At 33.4% G+C, this 27,325-nt stretch overlaps 2 protein-coding genes and 1 long non-coding RNA gene across 5 annotated transcripts; 2 read left to right on the top strand and 1 right to left on the bottom strand.

Moving 5' to 3' along the window:
* Positions 1–3,585: 3,585 nt before the first annotated feature.
* On the bottom strand, positions 3,586–4,368 carry LOC116003867 (protein indeterminate-domain 11-like). Its single transcript, XM_031243808.1, has 2 exons — positions 4,112–4,368; positions 3,586–4,042 (listed from the first exon to the last, which is right to left on the bottom strand). The coding sequence occupies exons 1-2, from the start codon at positions 4,366–4,368 to the stop codon at positions 3,586–3,588; spliced, it is 714 nt and encodes a 237-aa protein (XP_031099668.1).
* Positions 4,369–7,515: 3,147 nt separating this feature from the next.
* Positions 7,516–12,121, top strand: LOC116005307 (pyruvate kinase, cytosolic isozyme-like). The gene is made up of 5 exons (XM_031245577.1): positions 7,516–7,850; positions 9,041–9,490; positions 9,715–10,478; positions 10,917–10,963; positions 11,140–12,121. Exons 1-3 carry the CDS (start codon positions 7,602–7,604, stop codon positions 10,453–10,455), a joined length of 1,440 nt encoding a protein of 479 aa, XP_031101437.1. The 5' UTR covers positions 7,516–7,601; the 3' UTR covers positions 10,456–10,478; positions 10,917–10,963; positions 11,140–12,121.
* Positions 12,122–15,100: 2,979 nt separating this feature from the next.
* LOC116004373 lies at positions 15,101–20,480 on the top strand. Of its 3 annotated transcripts, none has more exons than XR_004094786.1 (4): positions 15,101–15,367; positions 15,463–15,556; positions 18,288–19,981; positions 20,160–20,480. It is a non-coding gene; the product is annotated as an uncharacterized LOC116004373 (long non-coding RNA). The 3 variants fall into 3 exon arrangements; XR_004094785.1 differs by lacking the exons at positions 15,101–15,367; positions 15,463–15,556 and adding exons at positions 16,917–17,188; positions 17,284–17,377; XR_004094787.1 differs by lacking the exons at positions 15,101–15,367; positions 15,463–15,556 and adding an exon at positions 16,917–17,188.
* The last annotated feature ends 6,845 nt before the right edge of the window (positions 20,481–27,325 follow it).

Here is a 27,325-nt window from a genome sequence, read left to right as displayed (position 1 = left end):
ACCGCCGGTGTATAGATGCTATACACCGGCGGTGAATGAGAAGGTGCCACATCATCTAAAAATAAATTAATATTAACCGGGTCCTTTTTTGCAAAATACTTAAGACTTTATTTATTAGAAAACTTTGTATTTCTTATTAACAAAATATATCACTTTCCTAAACATATTAATTACTTTTATTATCTATCTAATTTCCTAAACATTTTTATCAGATACGTTATATATATATATATATATATATATGCTTGTTTACGAAAGTAATATGTTTAGCAAAGTAAATAAATAAATAAATAAGTATATTGTTTTCGTAAATACTATACTTTGCTAAACATATTAATTAGTAATTTTAGGAAAGTATATTGCTTGTTTAGCAAAGTAATTACTTGCTCGTGAAATAACAAATAGTCACTGCAAGACTATACTTTCCTAAACAATTATGATAACAAATAGCCATCTAATTTCCTAATAACAAATAGTTGCTGGGAATTTTATTGAATTAAATTAGTATATTTATATGATAACACTTCATGAGCATATTTATTGCCTCAACAACGTAACCATTGAAAATTATATTGCATAGACTTTCTAATTTATTATATTTATAATTAAGAATTTTTTTAATTTTAATTAACAAAAGTCATCTAATTTCCTATATCTATCTAAAGTCCTAAATCTATTTAAACCAATAAACTCCTAAATTTAATTACAACCTTAGTCACTATTAGAGACAATTGCAACATCTTGTAAGAATATATATTCCACTGTTATAAGAACCCAATCTATCAATCTTCTTTCTATGTAAGAATCTTTATTAATACTCCATTACTAAAGAGATGTGTGGTTACAATATATGTTCAACAACATTGTTTAATAATATCATGGTTCACTCATTAGAACTTTCGGAAAAGGCTTCACGTTCAGAAAAACATTATGACACCACGATAGAAGGCTTGCAATGTTTATTCAAAAAGTTAGATGCATTGAAAATTGATGATGACATGACTAGTAGCACTGGCCGTTTGACAAGCATGATAAGTCATCAAGATGATGATAATAATAATGTAGCAATGCGTGATCCTCCTCGTGTGACTACAAAAGGTCGTCCTCGGTCTATCAGAATGAAAGGAGCTTTAGAGCTTAAAAGTAATGGAGTTACATGTTCAACTTGCAAAAAGAAAGGGCACACCAAACGTACTTGTACACTGAAAAACAAAAATATGGTATGTAATATGAACATATTTTATAATTCCATATAAATTTTTTTATTTTTAAATATTTCTTAATATTCATAATAATAATTCTCATTAATCTCTTATTGTAGAATTTAATTACAGATGGACAACAATTGCCAATTGAGACAAACGAAAAGAATTGATTTTGATGAGAACAATGAAGACATAAAGATATGTGGCTCATTTTATGTTTCATCGTCCCAGTTTGCAAATTTGAATTTTTTACGTTATTGGATATTGTTGTGTGCAGTATTACATTCTAACTTTTAATTAAGCTTTAAAATATAATTTGAGTATTACACAGTATTTGATTAATTGTTGATATGATGAAGGATGATGAGAGGAGTGTGACCTATTTATAGTTACGAAAGGTTGGTTCCATGTTGCATCATCACACTATAATTCATGTTAATTGAAAGGATTAATAGATGCATGGCTTCAAAAATTAATAATATGCGTGCGTGAGACGTGAGTGTGATTAATATATATATATATATATATATATATATATATATATATATATATATATATAGAACGTATCTAATAAAAATGTTTAGGAAATTAGATAGATAATAGTTAAGTAATTAATATGTTTAGGAAAGTGATATATTTTGTTAATAAGAAATACAAAGTTTCCTAATAAAATAAAGTCTTAAGTATTTTGCAAAAGAGGATCCGGTCAATATTAATTTATTTTTAGATGATGTGACACCTTCTCATTCACCGCCGGTGTATAGCATCTATACACCGGCGGTGCATTTATAATACTTTGTAAATACAAGTAATGAGTACATTGATAACAATTGATTATGTTAATGTAAATTAACACCAAAATAATAATAATAATAATAATAATATAAGTAAATGAGTCATGTACTCGATCATGTGTATGCTTTGCACGGAGTAATGTAATTCATTAATGGAACTAAAAGAGAAAAGAATAATAAAAAATTTATTGACAAGCACCGGCCGGTCATCATCTTTGACTTAATCCAAAATTTATGATTACCGTTTCTGGTGGTTAATACTACCAATGAGTACTTTTCTTGATTTTAATAATGGTTAGAAATTTGTTTTTCAATCACAAAACAACAACCATATTTGTGATTTTTGGAGAAAATTTTTCAGAACAAAAACTTGAGAGATGAGTTTTTTTTTTTTTTTTTTTTTTTTTGTTAATGGGGATGAGATTTTACTTTTTTTTTTTAATGAGTTTTTATTCTTTTAAATAAAATTTTTGTAAGACCTGCATCTGGAGAAAATGTCTACAAAAAGACGCGTAACCTTTATTTTGGTTTTTAGCCAATAATGCCTCCACTGAGGCTCGAATGCACCCCCTCCCATGTGGGGCGCAACCGGGTGCCAGTCGACCACAATGTCTTTGGCAAAATTTTTTTGAGTAAATACCCAAAATGGTCCCTCGACCAAGGTTGCAAAAATCGCGCCTAGGCGCTAGGCGGCTCGGGGCCGCCGCGAGGAAGGCCAGAATCGGCCTCCTCCGCGGCCCCCCGGCTAGGCGGCCGCCCAGGCGGTCTAGGCGGCGCCTAGACCGCCGCCCCGTCTCACCCCGCCCTTTTTTTTTTTTTTTTTCTTCTTCTCGCCGAAAAGAGGAAAATGGAAAGTTGGTCGCCGGACGGAGCTACAGCCACGGAGAAGGAGATGGATGGCAAAAGAGGTATGCGACAAGATGTTAAGATTTCAGATCTGTGAGTTTTGAGCTTGGATGGCGTAGCTTCTGCTTCCGAGAAGACATCGACGTCGGCGTAGAGGTTGGATGGCATAGCTTCTACTTCAGATCTGTGAGTTGTGAGTTGGAGACGCGATGGTCGGACTCGTCGGTTGGATCCTGGAGGTCGCCGATCTAGAGTCTGTACTCTGTGTCTGGAGGTTGCCGATGGGAATGGAGAACATTTGAGGTCGCCGGTGGGAATGGAGGTCGCCACTTCAGATCTGTGTCTCTGTACTATGTATTCTGTGTGACTGTGTCTTTGAGGCTTTGACTAACTTAGCGTGCTTTAGTATAAAACATTTGATAATATTTCATAATACAATAACACTTAATATATATATATATATATATATATATATATATATATATATATATATATATATATATATATATATATATAAACTAAATCCTGGGCGCCTAGGGGGCGCCTAGCGTCTTTTTCAACATTGCCATCGACTATAGCATAATTCACAAATTGGTCATCGGATTTTAACCAATAACATCCTTAACTTTCGATTTTTGACCCAATTTGGTCCTCCGTTTGTATGCCCGTTTGTTGACCGTGAGATCTGAGGACAGAGTAGTAATTTCACAAGCTTCCCGCCATTGGACTTCACCTGTTCGCTAATTATAGGAGGGTGGCACGGTTCCCGCCGCCGCCGCTTCGTAGAACATGGAGCTTATCTTCCCGTCGTCCTCCTCCTTCATCACCGGCGGTAGCGACGACGAAGACGCGCTGCCGCTGCCGTGAAACCAGTGGTTCTGCGAAGACAAACCCAGCATATTAGTCGGCGGCGCCGCTATTTGTAGGAGCTCGTGAGCTAAGCTGCCGCTGCCTGCGAACTCGTTGGCGTTATTGGCGTCCAGCCAAAGCGGCAGCCGCGACTTATGCCCATCGAGACCGAGCTGATGATGATTCCCCGCCGCGTCCACACCCACCATCAGCTCGTTCTGCGGCGGCCGGAAAACGTGAGATCCGAATCCGGGATTCCCGGCGGACAGCAATTCGTTACGGAAGTTGAGATTCGGGACAGAAGTAGTAAACCTCGCACTCTCCTCCGCTAATGCATCACAAAACGCCCTATGTGTAATAAAGTTGTCTTTCCTATCAGACTGGACAGCATACTTCTTGGAGCACTACTTATCACACCTCCATTTCTTCTCCCCATGCTTTCTACTGAAGTGTTTCTTGATCCCAGTGAGGTCCCCGAGAGCTCGAGACGGGTCATGGTGAACGCAGCTCTTCTCCGGGCATATATACACCTTCTTCTTGATCACCTCCTTGTTGTTCCTTTGCTTCAGCTTCCATGGCAGGTTGTGCCCTCTCCTGTGAAGCTGCAGGTTCTGGTCCCTCTGGAAACCCTTGTTGCAGATTTCGCATATGAACCGGTTCGTCGCCAAAAACATAAAGGAGTGAAATTACTACTCTATCCTCGGATCTCACGGTCAACAAACGGGCATACTAACGGAGGACCAAATTGGGTCAAAAATCGAAAGTTAAGGATGTTATTGGTTAAAATCATAAGTCGAGGACCAATTTGTAAATTATGCTATAGTCGAGGGACCATTTTGGGTATTTACTCATTTTTTTTGTTGTCAACATTTTTTATCTCTTTTTTCCTCTTCTCTCTTCCCTTTCAATGGTCTCTAATCGATGCTGTCAGTTTCTAGATAGAAACTTTTAAAAGCTATCGGCATCGGTGCCTTTATATATATATATATATATATATATATATATATATATATATATATATATATATATATATATATATATATTTCTAATTATATGAGAACCACTCCCCAAGTGAGAACTTGTGGACAAATTTAAACCATTGATTTGTAAGATTTGATGGATGAGAAATTAAGTAAAAAATGAGCGGAGTCATTTTCATAACAGATTTTTATTTATTTTCAACAATTAGATTTACTAGATCAATGATTTGGATTTGTCCGCACGTTCTCAGTTGGGGTTTGTGACCCTAGCCGGCAAATGACCACAAGGAGGAACCAAACCCCCAAGTTGTTTGCTATAAGTAAAAATGTAATACTTTTGATAGAAAATATAATATTTAATCAAAATGTAACATCTAGGCGTTGAACAGTTACTTATGAGATAAAATGTAATACTAATCAGGGATAAATTGATTGATTGTTACTTATGAAGAGAAAAGTGTAATACTTATGAGGTAAATGTGATACTTTTTTGATGAAAACTGTAATACTTTTAAATTAAAATGTAATACTAGAGGTTAAAAAGTTACTTATAACGAAAATTGTAAAACTTATAATGGAAAGTGTAATACTTATGAAAATTCGACCCGTCTCACGAATGAGGATTTGGTGGGGCCTGACGTTGTCTATTTTTGTGATCAATTTATTAATAAAGAGGGTTATGCCAAATGGAGTTAATAGAATGCATTTGGTCCTCATCCCTAAGAAATTCAAGCTTGAAATGGTGACTGACTACGGATAATCGCATTGTGCAATGTTCTTTATAAAATCTTGCCTAAGATTATTGCAAACTGTCTCAAACCCCTAGCCTATTGAGCAAACTCATATATGAAGCACAAAGTGCATTTATCTCGAATCGTTTTAGTTACTGATAAACATCATGCTAGCCTTCGAGGTTAATTATTATTTGAAGAGGAAGCAACAGGGGAAAGCTAGCTTCGGGGCCCTAAAGCTAGATATGAGTAAAACCTACGATCAGATTGAATGGGGTTATTTGGAAGAGGTGTTATTGAGGATGGGGTTCTGTACGCAATGGGTATCCATGGTCTGGAGTTGCATTCTTACAGTGGAGCTCCCGGTTCTGTCTAATGGTGCAGAACTCGGACCTATTTTCCTCTAAAAGGAGGTTGAGACATGGAAACCCTTTATCCTCGTATATGTTCATCATAGCTCCGTAGAGGCTTAGCGCAATGATTTTTGAACAAAAAAGAATTGTCAATATTCAATGGGTCAAAATTGCTAAGTGGGCTCATGCAAATTCTCATTTGTTGTTTGCTAATGACTATTACTGATTTTTTTCAAGACACTAATGTGCAAGTTATGTGGTTAGAGACATTCTCACTGAGCATGCTATGGCTTCTGGCCGGCCAAGCCATCAATTTTGACAAATCTTCTCTAATTTTTAGTACCAATATTAAAGAGGAGGATCAAATGGGCATGACAAAGATACTGGTTGTTCAAAGAGGGATTGGAGGTGGCAAATATCTTGGTCCCCTTCCTTGATAAGAAGAAGGAATAGATAAATTTTGGGATTTGTTAAAGATAAAATTTTCACCAGAGTAAATAGTTGGAACAACATATTCCTCTAAAAAATCGGTAATAATTCAATAATTCAAGTTATTCCAACATTCACGATGAGTGTTATTCTACCACCAGTGGGCCTTTGCGATGAAAGTAAGGGATGTCAACTCTATCAACTTATGGACATTCTTCCTAAGGAAAAAAGCTTTGGCAAATTAAAATGCGTCTTTTTCTCCTCTAACCATTGTTAAGAGATCCAAGAGCTTGTTTAACTAGAGAGAGGCGCAACCACCAAACATCATTGCTTATGTATTTGTTAAAGCATTTTGTTTCTTGTCTGAATGTATTGTTTGGTTCAATGTTTCGCCTCCTATCATTTTTGATAGTTTGAAGCTTGATAGGATTTGATTAATGAATTTCTTTTAAAAAAAAACACAAAAAGTAAATTAAAGAGTAAAAATAATGTTTATGTAATAATAGTAAGGAAACAAAAAAAGAAGAAATAGAAATGAGAAATGCCTTGTGTCCCACGATTCCACGAAGGGGTGAAGGCAGGAGTAATGAATGGTCTTTCGGTCTTTCACTCCCATGGACCACTGTTCTTCAGAAAAAAAATAAAATAAAACAAAAAGAAAATTAGGAGATTTTTTTTTTCTTTCTATATAATGGGAAGAGAAAATATCATATTTAGTCCCTCAACTATAATACATGTATCAATTTTGGTTCTTGACTATTAAAAATTTCAAATTAGGTCCATGACTATTCAATTTGTATCACTTTTGGTCCTTGACTATTAACATTTTCAAATTAGGTGCATGACTATTCAATTTGTATCACTTTTGGTCCTTGACTATTAACATTTTCAAATTAGGTGCATGACTATTCATTTTGTATCACATTTGGTCATGCCGTTAAATTTTCCGGCGAAATCATCGGGGGTGACCGGCGTTTTCTATTTTTTTTTATTATTATTTTTTATTTTTAAGTTAGTCGGTCACCGCTTACTTCGCCGGAAATTTGGTCTGAAAATTTAACGGCAGGACCAAATGTGATACAAAATAAATAGTCATGCACCTAATTTGAAAATGTTAATAGTCAAGGACCAAATGTGATACAAATTGAATAGTCATGCACCTAATTTGAAATTTTTAATAGTCAAGGACCAAAAGTGATACAAATTGAATAGTCATGCACCTAATTTGAAATTTTTAATAGTCAAGGACCAAAATTGATACATATATTATAGTTGAGGACTAAAAACAATATATATATATATACACAGCGGTAATCTAAAGCTTCGACAAGCATCACGCCTCCTTTCTCTCCCTCTTTCTACAGAATCTTCGCTAGTTTTTCAACTCTCAGTCGCCGATCGGTCGGAGGGAGAAATGACGACGATGAGCGCGAACGACGGTGCGGCCGGTCCGGCGATGCGCCCCTTAACCAAGATTGTCTGCACGCTGGGGCCGGCGTCCCGGTCGGTGCCGATGGTCGAGAAGCTGCTCCGTGCCGGGATGAACGTGGCGCGCTTCAACTTTTCCCACGGATCTCACGAGTACCACCAGGAGACCCTCGACAATCTCCGTCAGGGTAGGGAGAACACGGGCATTCCTTGCGCCGTCATGCTCGACACTAAGGTATAATACATACGTATGTTTACTCTGTGTTGACTCTGGTTGGTGGATCGGTGGTTGTTAATTTGTGCGCGTTAGGTGTTTGATTTTTGTTCCACTTGCTGAGCATATCGTTCCATACCGTTATTGATTTGATCTTTGGTTCATTTCTTACTTGTATGGTGTTTAATCGGTTTGGAGCTGCTTTTTGGAATTTAGAGCACTTTGATTACTTTGTGCTTTGACTCTTTTCCTATGGGAGAAAGAACAGGAGAAGATGTGTTTCTTCCTATTACGCGAGTTTATTACTCGATTGAAAGCAGAAACTACTAAAAAAATATATATACGGAGCTAACTGACCTGCTATGGATTATCTAATACTTATTTATTGCTTCTTATGATTTCCAGTTTACATAATTTTTTTTTTGGGGTTAGGTAATTCTACCAAAGATGAGTTATCTTATTCACATAAAATTTAAGTGCTCTTAAAATGATCGGCCAATCTGCACTTTTTCTACATATTTGCTCCTTCATGGAGAAAAATGTATTCAACTTTTACCTAGAGAGAAAATCACTTAATTAAGCGGTTATTATTTGTTTTAATGGTAAACATTCCAATAGACTGCCCCTTGAAGATGATGATTATATCCCTATCTCAAAAACAAATTCTATTGTTATTCTGCTGGCAATTGTGGCTTTCCACAGTTTTTCCTGAGTGCAAACTTTTGCAACTCAAGGATAGAGTTGTAGATGCCAACATAAATGATTCTTTGTTTGTAAGAAGAGTAATAAACATGGTAGTCCAGGAGGAGAGAAAGAGGTGAGCAGAAATTTAAGATACACGTTATTCTGTAATAGCTCAATGGCACATGGCAGGTTTAGCATTATGAGAACTGGATAGAGAATAGAGTTCATCTAGCTGACCTCAACTAGCTTGGGGTTAAGGCTTATTGCCTTACCATTGATTTAAATTGATTTTGTATAATTCTATACTTAATTTCAATATTCCATCCTTTACACTCTATAAAAAGAACTGCTATTATGGGTATGTCAAGTGTGATCATAATTCAAATGATGTAAATGTTGATCTGATCAAATGATTATCTGAATGTGTCTGAACAGTGATTAAGGCATGCCCATTGTTTGTAAATTCTATAACTGGGGGGATATAGCATTGAACCTTATTTGTGAGTTCTGTTTGTTTTGTGTTGTAGGGTCTAGAAATTCGAACAGGGTTTTTGAAAGACAACAAGCCCATCCAACTAGAACAGGGTCAAGAGATTACTATCTCCACTGATTACAGCATCAAGGGTGATGAGAATATGATCTGCATGAGCTACAAAAAGTTGGCTGAGGATGTCAAGCCTCAGAGTGTTATACAGTGTGCAGATGGCACCATATCCTTTACTGTTTTGTCATGCGATAAAATGAATGGTCTTGTGAGATGCCGATGTGAGAACACTGCTGTTCTTGGTGAGAGAAAGAATGTGGTTGTTCTGGATCTTCCAACCTTGACAGATAAAGATAAGGATGACATCTTAAAATGGGGGGTACCTAACCAAATTGACATGATTGCCTTATCCTTTGTTCGCAAGGGCTCAGATCTTGTTGAAGTCCGGAAGCTGCTGGGTCCACATGCAAAGAATATCATTCTTATGTCAAAGGTTTGCTTCCATCAACTCTTTCAATGATTATCCTGATCATAGAGGAATTTCAAAGTTTTTGTATTATTGCCTTAAATAGTCTATAAGCATACCAGAAGTATGCACTTGTTGATCATGAGGTTCACCTTTTATTTACATGAGTATTATTTATCGAAATTCTCCATTCTTGCTCTGATTTTTGTTTACATAAGTCTTGCATTAACAAATGTTTATATTGACTCTAGGTTGAAAACCAACAAGGTGTAGCAAATTTTGATGACATTCTTACCAACTCTGATGCACTTATGGTGCCTCAGAAAGAAATGATTTACAAATGCAACATCCAGGGGAAGCCTGTTGTCACGGCAACCAAGATGTTGGAATCGATGATCAAGTCTCCAAGGCCAACTTCTCAAGAAGAAAAAGATGTTGCCAATGCCGTTTTTAATGGGACAGACTGTGTGATGCTTAGTGGTGTAACAGCTGAAGGGGCTTATCCAGATCTTGCAGTGAGTACGATGGCCAAGATTTGCATAGAAGCAGAGAGCACAATTGATTATGGAGATGTGTTCGAAAGAATGATGGCAGACGCACCAGTTCCTATTAGCTCACTAGAGATCCTTGCATCTTCTGCTGTCCAAACAGCTAACTCTTCTAATGCCTCTCTAATAATTGTTCTGACCCGAGGAGGAAGTACTGCAAAGCTGGTAGCCAAATACAGGCCAAGAATGCCTACATTGTCAGTCGTTATCCCTGAGATCAAGACCGACTCCTTTGGCAGGTCATGTAGCGAGGAGTACCCAGCAAGGCATAGCCTTGTTTTTAGGGGACTAGTTCCACCAGTCCTGTTTGCAGGATCTGCAAGGGCATCCCACGAAGAGTTGACAGAGGAGGCAATCATGTTCTCCCTGCGACAAGCCAAAGCAATAGGATTATGTAAGGTAGGAGATGCTGTGGTGGTCCTTCACTGCATTGGAACTGCTTAGGTGTTCAAGATCGTGACAGTAAAGTAAGTCATTGGTCCAACTTGATTTAGCAAACATTATATTCACTTTTCACTCTCTTTTGTTAAATCAGATTTTTTTGTTCTGCTTTTTAATTTTACTTTTCCACTCCACAAAGGGACATCACTCTTCGCCTTATTGGCTATTTCACCCTTCCTGTTCTAGAAACCTGTTTTGTGCCAGCCAATTTTCCAACCTGACAAAGCTGAATCCTGAAGCTGGATTGTTTTGCTATATCTTTTTGTTGATTGAAGTATTAAATAGTAGAATAATGATTGTTAAACTTTTTGTTTATTCAACTTCTCTAGCATCTTGTATTTATTTTTAATTATTTTTCATTTCGAGTTTGGTTAACGAGGCTAAAATAAGATCGGGATGTCATTTTTTTTTAATGTCGGGTTTGATTAACAAGGCTAATAAAACATCCAATTATCTTGAAACAGTTGGGTAGGCATTGAGGAGCAGGTGGCTGGGCCTACATCACACACTGGTATGTTTTCTACTAATCACCTGCAACTAAATAAATTAGTTCTATCAAACTAGAAAATTGTTGTTTCATGAGTTTGGTTTTTAATTTGTGGCATATGACAATGTTAAATCTGAAAGCATTGTCACATTGGTATACCCCTTTAATGGCCTTTATTGTTGTTGTTCCTCTTAATTAAGAGGAAGCAAGGAAGTTGGAAGAAGAAGGGAATTTGGAAGAAGGACAAGGAAGAACAAGCCTAGAAGCTGAATTGATTTCAGAGGAGTTAGGGGACTTTAATATAGAAGAAAACTTGAATCAGCATGGCCAAGAAGGGAATAAAGATTTTAAAAAGGTCCCATTGGTAATTGTAGAGGGGGATGAGGAGGTAATTGTGTCAAAGATTACTGTATGCCGCAGTGATCATTATATTAACTTGGCTAAAAAGATCCAACAGGTTTACAAAGGAAAATATAGACTTGACCCTTGGAAATCTAGGTTCCAAGGCAACTTTATCGAGAAGCTCTGGGTTCAAAATTTGGAAGAACCCAAGAGATATCCCAATATAGTCTGGCCATGGCCAGATTTTACTGCGGCATACATCTGGGAAACCGAAGAGATGCCCATTTGTTTAAATCCCCTAATTCTGAGTTGGAGTGGTTTTTGGGGACAGCTGACAAAGATTGAAATGGTTGAGAAATCTGATGGGCGTTATATCCCCATCAGACTTAATCTTCATAAAACGGTGAGATCATCATTTTTATTGAAAAGATATTGTGACAATACTAAGCAGACATTTTGTGATTTAATAAGGGCATGCCACTCCTCTATGGTGGACATAGAAGGAGTGCTCCATAATACCTTTATTGACACTGGGGTGTATTTGGAATCCTACTTTAATGGATACAAATTCATTCTGCACCGTGTTAAGGAGATTAGTGCAGGGTCTTGGGAAAGTGTTGCCGACATTCATTCAGAGACTGTTGAGGAGATAGGGGAAGACGAATGGAAACTCGTTGAACGAAGTATAATATCAATAGATATTACACCCGAGGACGAGGACGAGGCATAGCCGCTGTTTTTTCATTCCTGTTTTAGAAGTCTTTTCATTTCATGTATAGCTGACACAACAGAAGCTACTCTTTCATTCAGAAATTTTAAATGAATTCTCTATCGTAGATCCTCCTCTTTTTTGCACTTCACTTAATAAAATTCCATGCTGCCAAGATTGCATCTAAAAACAACAAATAAGTAGGATATACGCATAGTAAAGAACCACCAACTAATCCCAATAACAAAGCCAAACTTGGTATCGTCAAGTGACCATTTGACCAAACATCTTATAACATGCATATAAAACATAAGAGTACACTTTTAAGAAAGCATAAAGTAGAAGATAAACCGATTTCAAGAATACTAAAATAAAATCCTAAAAAGAATGACTTTCTTGAGTCAAAAAAAAAAAACTTTAAACACATACAAATTAACAGAAGAAAAGACATACCAAGAAGTGATTTCAGCTCTGGAGGTCTAAAAACAACACGATCCTTCCCAGGAATATATAGACCACCACCACTGGCGCCATTAGGTTCCAAAGTAGTAGTTGTCTTGTCAAGATCTATTGGTCCAGTAACCTCTCCCTCTCCTGGTTTCTGAATGGAATAATGAATTCAAGATTTTGTGTCCATTAAACTCAATTCCAGTAACTACCTTTTTGACGTACACAAATGGTCCCCTTTCTCTGTGGTCAAGGGCTACTAGGGTATGTGGACGGTTCACTGGAATGCCCTCTTCTCCCGTCGCCGACGGCAGTTGCTGCTGGTGGAGTCGCGTCGCCTGCTTCGCCAGAGGTTCTTGCTGCCTGGCTTTGCCAAGACCAGGCAATCCTCTCTCTTTTGATCTCCTCACTGTCGGAGGAGACCATGCCTTGGACGATCGACGGCGCGCCTGTTGTGGTTGTCGATCGAGCAATCTCTGGGATCATCAACTCGTGCTCCTGCCTTCCGTCTCCTTGGCCAATTGCAGAGTTTGAGACAGGGCGATGCGTCGGTTTCAGACTTCTATTCCTCATCGGTAGAACCCATTTAGGGGATCTTAAATGAAATGGAACATAGACGACATCAAAATCTATCTGAGAGATAGCGATTCTCCACAACCTTAGCAGTAGATAAATAGCAGATGAAGAGGGCATCAAAATGGTACTTTGCAAACCGCAGTGCAAATTCGTACTTTGGTTCCTCCAACTTTTTTTTTTTTTTTGGGAGAAAAACGTAAACATTTCTCAAAAAGTCAATTAGGCCACGAACTTTTTAAAAGTGCAATTGAATACATGAACCCTCGATTTTGAATCGTTTGATCGAATTACCCGATTACTTATCCGGTCAGAGTCGATAATGCCTCCTACTTGCCACATAAGCATAAATAAAAAAAATAAAAAAAAATTAAAGCCCTAAATGAGTAAATAATACTCTGAGCCCTAATCGCACATTAGAATCGACACCATGACAACACCTTTTCATGCTGATCTTCATCGCTTCGCATGTCTCCTAATTGCAACACCACTGTCGCTCCATGATAAATGCTAAAATGTTCATGTTTCACCTTGCATTTAAGCTTATTTTCCTTTTCATTTTTTTTAATAATTTTACGCAAAATGTTCCACATTTGATTCATTTGTGTTTAGGTGTAATTCTTGATAATTTAGATGAATTGATGAATTTTTGAGTATTTCGGAGGCATGTAGAGTCAATGGGAGCCAATAAGAAGCTATGAAGATGGAAGAAACACCTCTTAGAGAGCCAAAATTTGGTGCCTTCAATGTTCTTGGTCATTTGGACAAACAAAGTCAAAAGTGGAGCAAAAGAGCAAGAAGTTGAAATTCTTGCACCACTCGTCCACTGCTCGGGTTTTGGGTCATATCTTCGCATAGGATTATCCAAATCAAGTTATTTTTAAGTCTTGGAAAGCTAACTTGAAGGGCTACAACTTTCGTGAAGACCGCAAACGCTAATTCAAAGGATTCAAGGGTGAAAAATAGCCTAGAAGACTGACAATGTGCGTAGAGTGCACACTGCCTACCCGTGGCCACTGGGCAGTAAGCTCACCATTTCTGGCCATGGGTTTGGCCACGGGCGTGGCCACACCTACTCTTTAAAAGGGGATTTCTTCCACCCAAAAACATATCTTTCATTTTCTTTTCACTTCTTAGCTAGGGTTTGCTTAGAATACTAGCAATTTCCCCGTGCGATGCACGGACTTAAATTTTATATTTTTGTTATGAATAGATGTCAATTGTATTATATGAATGTATTTGTATTTGTTAATAAGTAATGTTAGTAGAACATTAAAATAAAATGAGTAAAATATTTTATTTACNGCAGTACTCTCTCATTACAAATCATAAACTTGGGTCCCTTAGAATTATTGACTCTATATGCTGCTACGTATAACTGTCCGTGTACAAACACTGATTATTCTGAAATAGAAATATTACATTGTATCGTTACAATTTATGATTGTTATTAAATTAATAAACAAAAAAAGAAATATGTCGTTTATTATTTTAAGTTTCAATTCAATAATAAGATTACATATATATGATGCTCATTTATTGATATGTTTTTGGTTATTTAATAATTATGTTCATTTCCAATGATAAAATTATGACCATAAATATCTATAATTAAAATAAAAATTCATGTTTAAGATGAGTTATTATTAAAAATAATAAACGATATTATCTTTATAGGAGCATATAAACTAAATTTAAAAATATTACTAACACTAATTCCATTACTAAAAATAAATAAAATTAGCAAGCCAATGGTTGAAAGATTTTTTAAAAATTACACAACGAATCTATTATTAAAACTAAATTCATTAAATTATTAATTGAACTATACAATATAAAATTAGATTCATAAATTCAATATTTAATAATACTAATTTCTTTACCCAATATAATAGCATATATTAATAATTATTCTAATAATATATGTAGATATATTTATACTAACTAAATCAGGCCAAACCAGCCCAATTCAGCAATTTACATATATATAAATATAGAAAGCCCAAACAACTAACCCAATATGAATTACCCATACCCGACCCATTAAGTCCCAATATAAAAACCCAAACCCACCCAGACAAACCCAGACAACCCTTCCTACTTCCCCGTCATCTCCTTCGCTTCTCCTGTCTGAAACCCTCGCCCCAGACCACAAATGGAAACCATGCCAATTCTTTCACCCAAACACCAAATCAAACCTACGCTTGAAGCAAAGTTGACTAAAATTCACCGAGATTCGTTCATTTCTACCGATTAAAACCACTACACAGATGAATCCAAGGCTTCGACAACAAACAGTTCGCGGCAGAAATAGAGTACGTCTTCAATCGTAGATTATGAAAGATACCACCCCTCAGGTAACATATTGTTTATTTTGCATTTTTACAATCTATCTATGTAATCTGACCTAATTTCGGATAAACCCTAACAGATTTCTTAATCAATTTTGTAGATAAATTGACAGGATATGTATTTGCAAAAAACGCACAAGGATTTCGAATCCAAAAAGAAAAACACAACAACGAAAGGAAGATAAGCATTTGACTGTAATAATTTTAGATTTATTTACCTAAATAATCAAATCTGTGTCGTTACTATGTCAGTGTATGTAATATTTAGCTTTTGGAGATGAGCAAATTTATATGTCATGAAATTTGTAAGTGAATATGGAGCAATATTTGTTTCTCAATGTTAGAGAATCCCATTTTATTACCATATTAAAGCATTGATTAGCCTCTGTAAATAATTACTACTTGTTAGACTTATGCTAGGTAGCAATTCCCTTTTATTGGGAAAGAAACAAATTTCTGATATTTTAATTGTTGTTCTGTAACTTGAAATCAAGTATTCTGTAACTTGACTAAAATGCTAGCATACCTTAGTATATATCTGAAGTTGCTGTTTATATCAATTCTATTAAAAAAATGTTATTAATGATCATGAGACATTTCATAATTCTGAGTGATTTGGAGTGGATCCATACCTGTGACATTAACTGTCTGATCCATTTCTGCGATCTTCATTTTTGTGGGTCACCAGAGATTGTATTCTCTTTAATGTAAACTGAACCTTCTAAAGCAGCTTTGGGCATCCTCTTTAATTTGTTCTACTTGNCAAGTCAACTTAGCAGTACTCTCTCATTACAAATCATAAACTTGGGTCCCTTAGAATTATTGACTCTATATGCTGCTACGTATAACTGTCCGTGTACAAACACTGATTATTCTGAAATAGAAATATTACATTGTATCGTTACAATTTATGATTGTTATTAAATTAATAAACAAAAAAAGAAATATGTCGTTTATTATTTTAAGTTTCAATTCAATAATAAGATTACATATATATGATGCTCATTTATTGATATGTTTTTGGTTATTTAATAATTATGTTCATTTCCAATGATAAAATTATGACCATAAATATCTATAATTAAAATAAAAATTCATGTTTAAGATGAGTTATTATTAAAAATAATAAACGATATTATCTTTATAGGAGCATATAAACTAAATTTAAAAATATTACTAACACTAATTCCATTACTAAAAATAAATAAAATTAGCAAGCCAATGGTTGAAAGATTTTTTAAAAATTACACAACGAATCTATTATTAAAACTAAATTCATTAAATTATTAATTGAACTATACAATATAAAATTAGATTCATAAATTCAATATTTAATAATACTAATTTCTTTACCCAATATAATAGCATATATTAATAATTATTCTAATAATATATGTAGATATATTTATACTAACTAAATCAGGCCAAACCAGCCCAATTCAGCAATTTACATATATATAAATATAGAAAGCCCAAACAACTAACCCAATATGAATTACCCATACCCGACCCATTAAGTCCCAATATAAAAACCCAAACCCACCCAGACAAACCCAGACAACCCTTCCTACTTCCCCGTCATCTCCTTCGCTTCTCCTGTCTGAAACCCTCGCCCCAGACCACAAATGGAAACCATGCCAATTCTTTCACCCAAACACCAAATCAAACCTACGCTTGAAGCAAAGTTGACTAAAATTCACCGAGATTCGTTCATTTCTACCGATTAAAACCACTACACAGATGAATCCAAGGCTTCGACAACAAACAGTTCGCGGCAGAAATAGAGTACGTCTTCAATCGTAGATTATGAAAGATACCACCCCTCAGGTAACATATTGTTTATTTTGCATTTTTACAATCTATCTATGTAATCTGACCTAATTTCGGATAAACCCTAACAGATTTCTTAATCAATTTTGTAGATAAATTGACAGGATATGTATTTGCAAAAAACGCACAAGGATTTCGAATCCAAAAAGAAAAACACAACAACGAAAGGAAGATAAGCATTTGACTGTAATAATTTTAGATTTATTTACCTAAATAATCAAATCTGTGTCGTTACTATGTCAGTGTATGTAATATTTAGCTTTTGGAGATGAGCAAATTTATATGTCATGAAATTTGTAAGTGAATATGGAGCAATATTTGTTTCTCAATGTTAGAGAATCCCATTTTATTACCATATTAAAGCATTGATTAGCCTCTGTAAATAATTACTACTTGTTAGACTTATGCTAGGTAGCAATTCCCTTTTATTGGGAAAGAAACAAATTTCTGATATTTTAATTGTTGTTCTGTAACTTGAAATCAAGTATTCTGTAACTTGACTAAAATGCTAGCATACCTTAGTATATATCTGAAGTTGCTGTTTATATCAATTCTATTAAAAAAATGTTATTAATGATCATGAGACATTTCATAATTCTGAGTGATTTGGAGTGGATCCATACCTGTGACATTAACTGTCTGATCCATTTCTGCGATCTTCATTTTTGTGGGTCACCAGAGATTGTATTCTCTTTAATGTAAACTGAACCTTCTAAAGCAGCTTTGGGCATCCTCTTTAATTTGTTCTACTTGAAATAAGAAAAGTTTCTTGACTTTTGTCCTCAGGCAGATGTGATGCATTTATGTTTTTACTTCTGCTTCTCTCAGCTCATATGTGTCCTCTTTTGAATCTTCTCATTCTTTTTTAATTGTAGACAAACCCACTGCTTATACTTTAGAAATAATTGCACTCATAACTATTTGTCTAAATAGTATACTACTTGCCTTTGAAAAGAGTTAAAATTTGCATGCCAGCTAAAAATGAATCTTACATTGAAAGTTCGGTCGAATCCCACAGTTGGTTAAATTTTTTGATAACTCTAATGTATCTATATTTTTCTTTTCTCAGTTTAATCTTTTTTCTTTTTCAATGTAGACTACTTCAACAATGCGATGCAATTGAGGAACTCTATACACCAAATAATGACATACAACAATGAGGAGCCAATGTGGGGAAGAGAAAAGCAAAGTAGTTGAACTGAGAGGTAAACTTCCACTGAATTGCAAAATATATCATATATGCATAACATAGGATCAGTCCAGATACAAAATAGCCTAGTTAAATAGCTGCACAATGCAGATATCCTAGGCACAGATTTTAGAGTAATTTAGAACAGATAGTAGTAGAATAAGCACATGAAACCTTACACCCAGTAAAAACAAACAAACTAAACATCTTCTTCCTTGATGGCCAAAGTCCTTCGCTTTTTAGGAACCACAAGTGAAATCTTCCAACAGACACCTCTTAACAGAATGTGGTATAGCATTCTGTAAACCATTTTCAGATTCCTGCCTTAACGGAACATCAGCCAAATCATCTCCACCATTTCCAGGCAGACCCTCATTCACCTCAACTACATCTTCATAATCATCCCCCAAATTGACTACATCATGCCCAGCAAAGAAATCCTAAAAAGAAACAAAGAAAGTGACCATTTTAGCTTCAATATGACTATCTGTGTAGTTTAAGTAAAAAAAAAAGAAGAAGAGAAAAGTGGAGTTCTACCTCATCTGTATTCATAACACTGCCCTCATCACCCATTAATGGTGAACCAACTCCAACAACACCGTCACCCTCAAGATCACCACAAAATTTAGCTATAGCATCACAGGGACTTGCAGACTATAAACCTGCTGCTTCTTCATCTTAATCTTCAAGAGCATTTTCCTGTTTGTAAGAGGCAGCAACTCAAGAGGAATACCCTCATATTCCTAGCATTTTAAGAACCGTATATATAAGTCTCAATTGAATAGAAGAAAAAAAAATAGAACCACACTTAACACCCCATATTTCTTAAGTAGATTTTCTGCTGACACACCAACCAGCTCTGCCACTTCCCTATCCCACTATTTAATATTACAGAAAGATATTTAAATTAGAGTAGAAAAGAATACCTTGAGTCTTCTAGCAAAAAGTCAATGAGCCGAGAAGGCCTTCCATTAATCAATTTATAAGGACTTTCAGTTCAGTCAGACTCAAGGATGAAAGCAACCCTACTTTTGTAGCTGAAGTTTAGACTCCCTTCTTTAAAGATTCTAAAAGCCTACTCAATGATCTCAACACATCTCTGTAAGTCCCCCTACTCAATGATCATACATAACTATATACATGTAGGTTTGGAAAAAAAAAACATTGTTATGTATCTATTAACCATTATCATTGATCAAAAAAACACTTCTATTTGACTTGCTTGCTTGCAACTGAAAACCTTTGATGATTCGTGCTTGTAAATGCAATCTTTATATGTATTCCTTTTTCTTCTTTTTTTAATCCCATAAATAAGTTAATGTTTTTCCCATATTGGAAGGCAGCCCCAAAAAAAAAATAAAATTAAGGGCCATGAAAATTACCTGGATCTATCTTTGCTTTGCTTAGCTTCAAAATGAATAGGATCTGAGATGAAGAGTCAACACAAACTTGTTTTAAAAACACCAGAAACTACAAATAGAAGTGTATACCTTTCCTATGTGCTCTGGCAACGACTGTGGAGTAGGTTCTTGACGTTCTCCCTGGGCAAGCTTCCTCTCCGGCGAGGCAAAATAAGAATAGAAAGCAAATCATTAAATCCTGTAAGATGTCTCCCTTCTGTTCTATAAATCTGGACATGAACTTTTAATGTATTTGGGTACAATATCTTTTGGTATATGACAGTGCCCTGTTAATATGAAAAGTTACCATTTGAAATATAGATTTACGTTCTTATCTCTTGTAGAATAAAAACTAATCAAAATTTCTACATTTTTGCAGATTAATGAAGATTAATGATAAAAAAAAAAAAAAAAAAGCTTACCTTTTCGTGGAAGACTACCTCTTTGCTCTTAATTTCAGAAGAGCCTTTCCGTGGAAGGAACCTCTTTGCTCTTGAAGGTAGATAAATTATTGGCGAGGTAGTGCATTCCCATGGTCGAAAGCAAAAATGCAAAGCAGAAATTTGGAGAATGATAGTTAACCTGTAATATATAGTGTGTAATAGATGTCTTAGAGTGAAAGAGTTCTATATGTATATTAAATAGTTTTGAATTCCCGGTGAGAGTGAAAGACTTCTATAATCTTTTTCTTGATTCTCGATTTCCCAAGTTTTGACGATAAATGCATTCATACTGCAAAGCCTGATGTATGACAATGTATTTAATGCAATCGAATTCCCCAAAAAAAATTAACAAAACGGCTGCGTTTTAATTGGGTGGGAAAACGAAAATTTTTTTATTTACCAAAAACTTGTCTCTTTATATATATATAGATAGATAGATAGATAGATAGATAGATATAGATGGTAGATTACTAGTTTCTCTTCACTTCCAAGCATCAAGAACATAACAAATATTGGATTCAAATGCTCAATAGAGAAGTTTTTCTTACCCATCTCTTTCCTTTGATTTCCATTTATGCTTTCAATTACTTCTTTAATATTTTGCATCTATTGTTATATTATGAGTAGCTAAGCCATTTGGGACTATGATTTGGTTTAATTTCTTTCTATTGATTCCTATATGAGTTGAATTGTATAAGGGGGATTATTTGGGTGTTCTAGGGTTAGTTGTGTGAATTGGTTTTGTTGTGAAATTGTATATAATTGTTGGACCCCTATTATATGCATGATTTGGAGTGTGTTTGTTGCTACGAGAGTAGAGCTTGTATACTAGCGACACATTCACACACTTGATGCCCAATACGAGAGTATTTCGGGTATTAAGGAGAATTTATGCTTTGTGTTCTTGTTTGGGGCAACTTTGGGTTGAATTGCCACGAGAGTGGAGTTCAAGGTGAGGTCGCAAGTCCAAATAGCTACGAGAGTAGTATTTGGACACTTTTGTGCATATCACTTATCATATGCTTTGTTTTAATCCCCTAATCCTTAGAAGAATAATTGGCATCTTAGCTTGTACCAACCAAGTCCCGCTCTCTTGTTTTACTTGTCTAATTTGTTATTTGCTAAACCATATCCACCAACTCATTATCGATAGGCCTAATTTCTAAAAGAGTAGTTTTAGCTTGTGCTTAACTCCACATAGCATCAATTCCTAACATTACAAAAGTCATCTCCAGTGGAACGATATCTAAACCATATACTATAATTTGATACTTGATGGACGCGTGAAAAACTTCCTTATCACTCTACCAGCGTCCACCACCACCGTCTATCCACCAGCGTCCACCACCCTCGTCTCCCCACCAGCGTCCACCACCATCGACGCTTCACCGGCTCTGAAGTTGAAAGTTTTATTTTCGTTTTCTTCATACTTTTCATTGTTTTGTAATTTATGGGCTACGTATATGACCCTTTTTATGAGCCTAATTGACTTTTCGCGAAATGTTTAGGAGCCTATTTGCACCTTTTTCCTTTTTTAAATGTAAAATTTATTAATCCTATCTGGCTAATTAAATGCAATTCCAAATTCCAGTCGACCCAGGCAGTCCAGAATATGATGCAGGTTCAATTCCTCCATTTCAAATCTACAGTCCATCAAGATCACCACCTTGATAAGCCCATGCACAAAATTTAAGCACCCAAAACTCTTTTATTTAAATCACTTGGGTCCAAATTCCAACCCAACAATTATTGTGTGGACCATAAATACAATATACTTTCTTAATATACTAAAAATACATTATTTGTGCACTGAATATATATTATTTAATCATATATTAAAAATTATGTACTTTCAAATAATGTATTTTTAATATATTAAAAATATAATTTTTATTCATAGTTTACACAAATATATGGACCATGTTCCATGGAATAATGTTTGTCAAAGCACTCCAAATCCATAGCAAATCAATTCGGCCATTTGACATTACAATATTGATTGGCCAACTCAATCTCGTTTTGTTAAAAATAATATCATAATTCATATACTAGCACATGGTGATAAATTTTGGTGCCTAGAACCTGACCCCACAACTATAATCCAAAGGACAAACATTTTAATTTTGTGCTGAGATTTCCAACTTTTAATACAGCTTTACCATACCCATTATATAGCATCAAATAGAGTCAATTGTCATATTTTTATTCAGAAGTTGAGGATCAATCAAATCGCCAAATAATTCCAAATAAATAAATAGTCAATTGCATGAAATTCTTCCAAACCGTAAGTTATCAAACTCTTCAAACCATCAAAATTCAATTCCCGAAATTTACTATAAATAGTATTACTAAAAAATAGAAACTCCTATAACTAGAACTTCCCAAAATAAGAAATGATTTTATTTAGAAACTAGCAATATTCCAACTTGCAAAATAAATAAAATCTTTAACGACTACGAGGATTAAACCGTCACATTTAAACTAACTGTAACTAGATGCTAGGTTGAACCGAAATATCCAAACATAGTATCTTAAAAGAATATAAAATTTAATAAGTCCAAATCTTAACATTTGTCTAAAAACAAATCCAAGGGATAGCTATTACAAGATCTCCTATACCGCGCTCTCATCAATCCATAGAATCAAATCCCTGCTCAAAAATATTTCAAGCAAAAAGGAGTAAAATCTAGGAAGCAATTTTCACAAATTTATCTTTCCAACTGCGCCACAGTGATTACATTGGATAAAATCTATATCTCAAAATTCTCATCTCAGCTACATATATTTACTAGCGAGGTACGCGCGATGCGCGTAATGCAAGGCCCAATATAGATCCATACGTAAAAGTTTCATACAAAATACAAAATATATGTTTGGATAATTGTAATAATTAACTAATATTCTTAAATAATTTGATTTAAGTTAGTTAGTATTGTCGATTTTTTCATACACATTGGCCCTGTTTGGTAAGTGGCTGTTGGCTGATTGGGTTGGCTGTTTGAGTTAAAAGGTATGATTTGTTAATAACATTAGCTGATTGCAAAAAGTTGTTTGATAGATTGGCTGTTAGCTGATAGCTGTTTGGTATAATTTTTTTTTTCTCAAAAAGCTAATTGAAAAGGCTGCTTTGAGTAGCCTTTTGAATTTTAGTATTTTAAAGTTACAAAAAGCTTATTAACCAAACAACTAATAGTGATCAAATGAGCCAAAATTGGCTGATAGGCTGATTATTTACCAAACAGGGCCATTATCATTAATAATACATTGATAGGATCATTGCACTGCTTGAAAAATAACATATAACACCGGACATATCACGTTTCCTTTAATAAAATCGTCATTAAAATATTAAATAAATTTATAACTTTAAAAAATATTGTACGTCAATTGTATAAACTAACCGACATCTATACTATTAATAAAAACAAAATCCTCCATTTAACTTCCCGCCCAAAACACTCTTATATACTATTGTAACAGGGCGTTTGGTTGGAGAGAATTACAATTCCAGTCCTGGCCACTTAATTCCACCTAATTATATTCCAAATGCAACAAAATTCCTCCGTTTGGTTGGAGGGAATTACAATTCCATGGATTGCAATTCCATCATTTTCATGGAATTAGAATCCCATGGCCCCCCATGGGATTTTAATTCCATGGATTTTAGGAAGAAAAAAGGATAGTCCTAAGACAAAATTACCCCTCCATTTTTTTAACCTAAAATTGATACATGTCATTCTCTTCTAAATTATAGTGTGTATTATTCTTCGATTTCCCTTTGTGTATGTTCATTTAGTTTAAATCTTTATATGCAACAACTATTCAAAATTTACATTCTTTATATGCGTTATTTATATACATCAACTTTAGTTTTCTTTAAATTCTTTATATGCATAACTCTTCAAAATGTTCATTCTTTATATGCAACAACTCTAACAATTTGTGAATTAATTTGTCAATTATAAATAATAATAATAATAATAATAATAATAACAACAACAACAACAACAACAACTACAACAACAACAACAATGGCATTTTGGACTTTATACTGCTTGCTCTCTCTCAATTTTCATGTAACCAAACATTAGAATTGAAATTCCTAGTAATTTTATTCTTGCAAACCAAACACTGGAATTTAAACTCCACTTTATTCCCGCATTATTATTTTCCCATGGAGTTGCAATTCTTTTCCCACTAAATTCCTTCCATCTAACCAAACGCCCTGTTAAAGTTTGCGTAATATTGTAAAATATGGTAATACAATTTCTATTTGTACTACAATTATACATTAAAGTATAGTAATACAATTCCTAATAAAATATATTGTTTTCATACTTTCTTATTCATAATACAATTCTAGATTAAAATTACTAATTGTAATAAAATAGTACATATACTTCCTTACAAAGTAATCTATACTATTAATAAGAAAAAAATCATCCATTTTAACTTCCCGCCATCAAGGTTGAAAAAATCGCTAGGCGCCTAGCTCGCCTAGTTTTTTTTTTTTTTTAATTTAATAAATATTTTAAGTGTTAATAATTGTAAAGTGTTTAATATTGTAAGTCTTTACACTTGAATAGTTAAATAGTTAACACTCATTAAGTTATTATTTATTAATTATTAGTGCATTACTTATTAGTTTAATTTAGTTATTGGGTAGTACTTTTTATTTTATTAAGTTATTAATTATTAGTTATTACTTATTAGATCATTAGAGTATTAGTTAATGCATTATAACATTAATAGCTAAAATGTTTAAGATTTGCAATAAAATAAAATAAAATAAAATAAAATAAAGCCAGCCTGCCGGCCGCCTAGGCTCCCGGCCGCGGAGGAGGCCGATTTCGGCCTTCCTCGATGCGGCCGGGCGCAGCCTAGCGCCTAGGCGCGATTTTTGCAACCATGCCCCCCATAAACACTCTTATACTATTAAGGTTTGCGTAATATTGTAAAATATCTACTATACTAATAAGAGCCAAAGAAAGTTAAGCCTAAAATGGGTAGAAAAAATGGCGGTCAAATTATTTAATCAAATGGATGGTTCAGATGAATTATTTAATCAAATAGATGGTTAAGATAATTCAGATTAATATTATTAATATAGATTACCTAATTTAACCTTACTTTTATGATTATCCGTTAAGTTTTCCGTTAAATATTCTCTTCTCCGTTAACCTTCCGTTAACTTTTAACTTACCAATTAATTTCTATAAGAAATGTCTTAGGTTCGAACCTCATTTCTATAAACTTCTCTTATACAATCTTGCATTGATATACTTTCAAATATTTATTTAAATATAAACATTGGGCATTAACCAATACGCGTATAAAACTAGTAATAATATAATTATTATTCATACTACAATGGTACATTAAAATATGGTAATACAATTCCTAATACAATATATTCATCCATACTTTCTATTCGTAATACAATTCTAAATTAAAATGACAAGTCGTAATAAAACAGTATATATATTTCTTTGCAACATAATCTATAATCTATAATCTATATATATATATATATATATATATATATATATATATATATATAAACAAAATCCTCCAAAACGAAATCCTATTTCCCGCCCAAAATATTGTACATTAAAAAAATTAAAACAATAAAATATTATTAAAAGTACAATAATATATATTAAAACACAAAATCCTATAACATAAAAACATTGTTGTGGATTAGGATTAGTACATTTTATAATTGTTATAATATATATATATATATATATATATATATATATATATATATATATAAACAAAATCCTCCAAAACGAAATCCTATTTCCCGCCCAAAATATTGTACATTAAAACAATTAAAACAATAAAATAATATTAAAAGTACAATAATATTAAAACACGAAATCCTATAACATCAAAACATTGTTATGCATTAAGATTAGTACATTGTTATAATCTATATCTATATATCTATATAACTATATATATATATATATATATATATATATATATATATATAAACAAAATCTTCCAAAACGAAATCCTATTTCCCGTCCAAAATATTGTACATTAAAACAATTAAAACAATAAAATAATATTAAAAGTACAATAATATTAAAACACGAAATCCTATAACATCAAAACATTGTTATGCATTAGGATTAGTACATTGTTATAATCTATATATATATATAAACAAAATCCTCCAAAACGAAATCCTATTTCCCGCCCAAAATATTGTACATTAAAACAATTAAAACAATAAAATAATATTAAAAGTACAATAATATTAAAACACGAAATCCTATAACATCAAAACATTGTTATGCATCAGGATTAGTACATTGTTATAATCTATATATATATATATATATATATATATATATATATATATATATATATATATATATATATATATATATATATTATATATATATTATTATATATATATATATATATATATATATATATAAACAAAATCCTCCAAAACGAAATCCTATTCCCGCCCAAAATATTGTACATTAAAACAATTAAAACAATAAAATAATATTAAAAGTACAATAATATTAAAACACGAAATCCTATAACATCAAAACATTGTTATGCATAGATTATACATTGTATCTATTTATAATCTATTATATATATATATATATATATATATTATATATATATATATTATATATATATATATATATATATATATATATAAACAAAATCCTCCAAAACGAAATCCTATTCCCGCCCAAAATATTGTACATTAAAACAATTAAAACAATAAAATAATATTAAAAGTACAATAATATTAAAACACGAAATCCTATAACATCAAAACATTGTTATGCATTAGGATTATACATTGTACTTTATATATCTATAAAATATATATATATATATATATATATATTATATATATATATATATATATATATATATATATAAACAAAATCTTCCAAAACGAAATCCTATTTCCCGCCCAAAATATTGTACATTAAAACAATTAAAACAATAAATAATATTAAAAGTACAATAATATTAAAACACGAAATCCTATAACATCAAAACATTGTTATGCATAGGATTATACATTGTTATAATCTATATATATATATATATATATATA

Source organism: Ipomoea triloba, chromosome 14 (assembly GCF_003576645.1).
Source record: "Ipomoea triloba cultivar NCNSP0323 chromosome 14, ASM357664v1".
NCBI lineage: Eukaryota > Viridiplantae > Streptophyta > Magnoliopsida > Solanales > Convolvulaceae > Ipomoea > Ipomoea triloba.
The sequence above is the reverse complement of the archived record's forward strand: the minus strand, read 5'-3'. Positions and strand labels throughout refer to the sequence as shown.

Bases quoted from the DNA above. Each gene is read 5' to 3' on its own strand.
- LOC116003867 (XM_031243808.1), bottom strand. From the start codon at position 4,368: ATGTTTTTGGCGACGAACCGGTTCATATGCGAAATCTGCAACAAGGGT. The intron at 4,043-4,111 runs GTGTGATAAGTA...TATTACACATAG, and splicing joins CATGGGGAGAAGAAATGGAG to GGCGTTTTGTGATGCATTAG.
- LOC116005307 (XM_031245577.1), top strand. From the start codon at position 7,602: ATGACGACGATGAGCGCGAACGACGGTGCGGCCGGTCCGGCGATGCGC. The intron at 7,851-9,040 runs GTATAATACATA...TTTGTGTTGTAG, and splicing joins CCGTCATGCTCGACACTAAG to GGTCTAGAAATTCGAACAGG. The intron at 9,491-9,714 runs GTTTGCTTCCAT...TATTGACTCTAG, and splicing joins ATATCATTCTTATGTCAAAG to GTTGAAAACCAACAAGGTGT.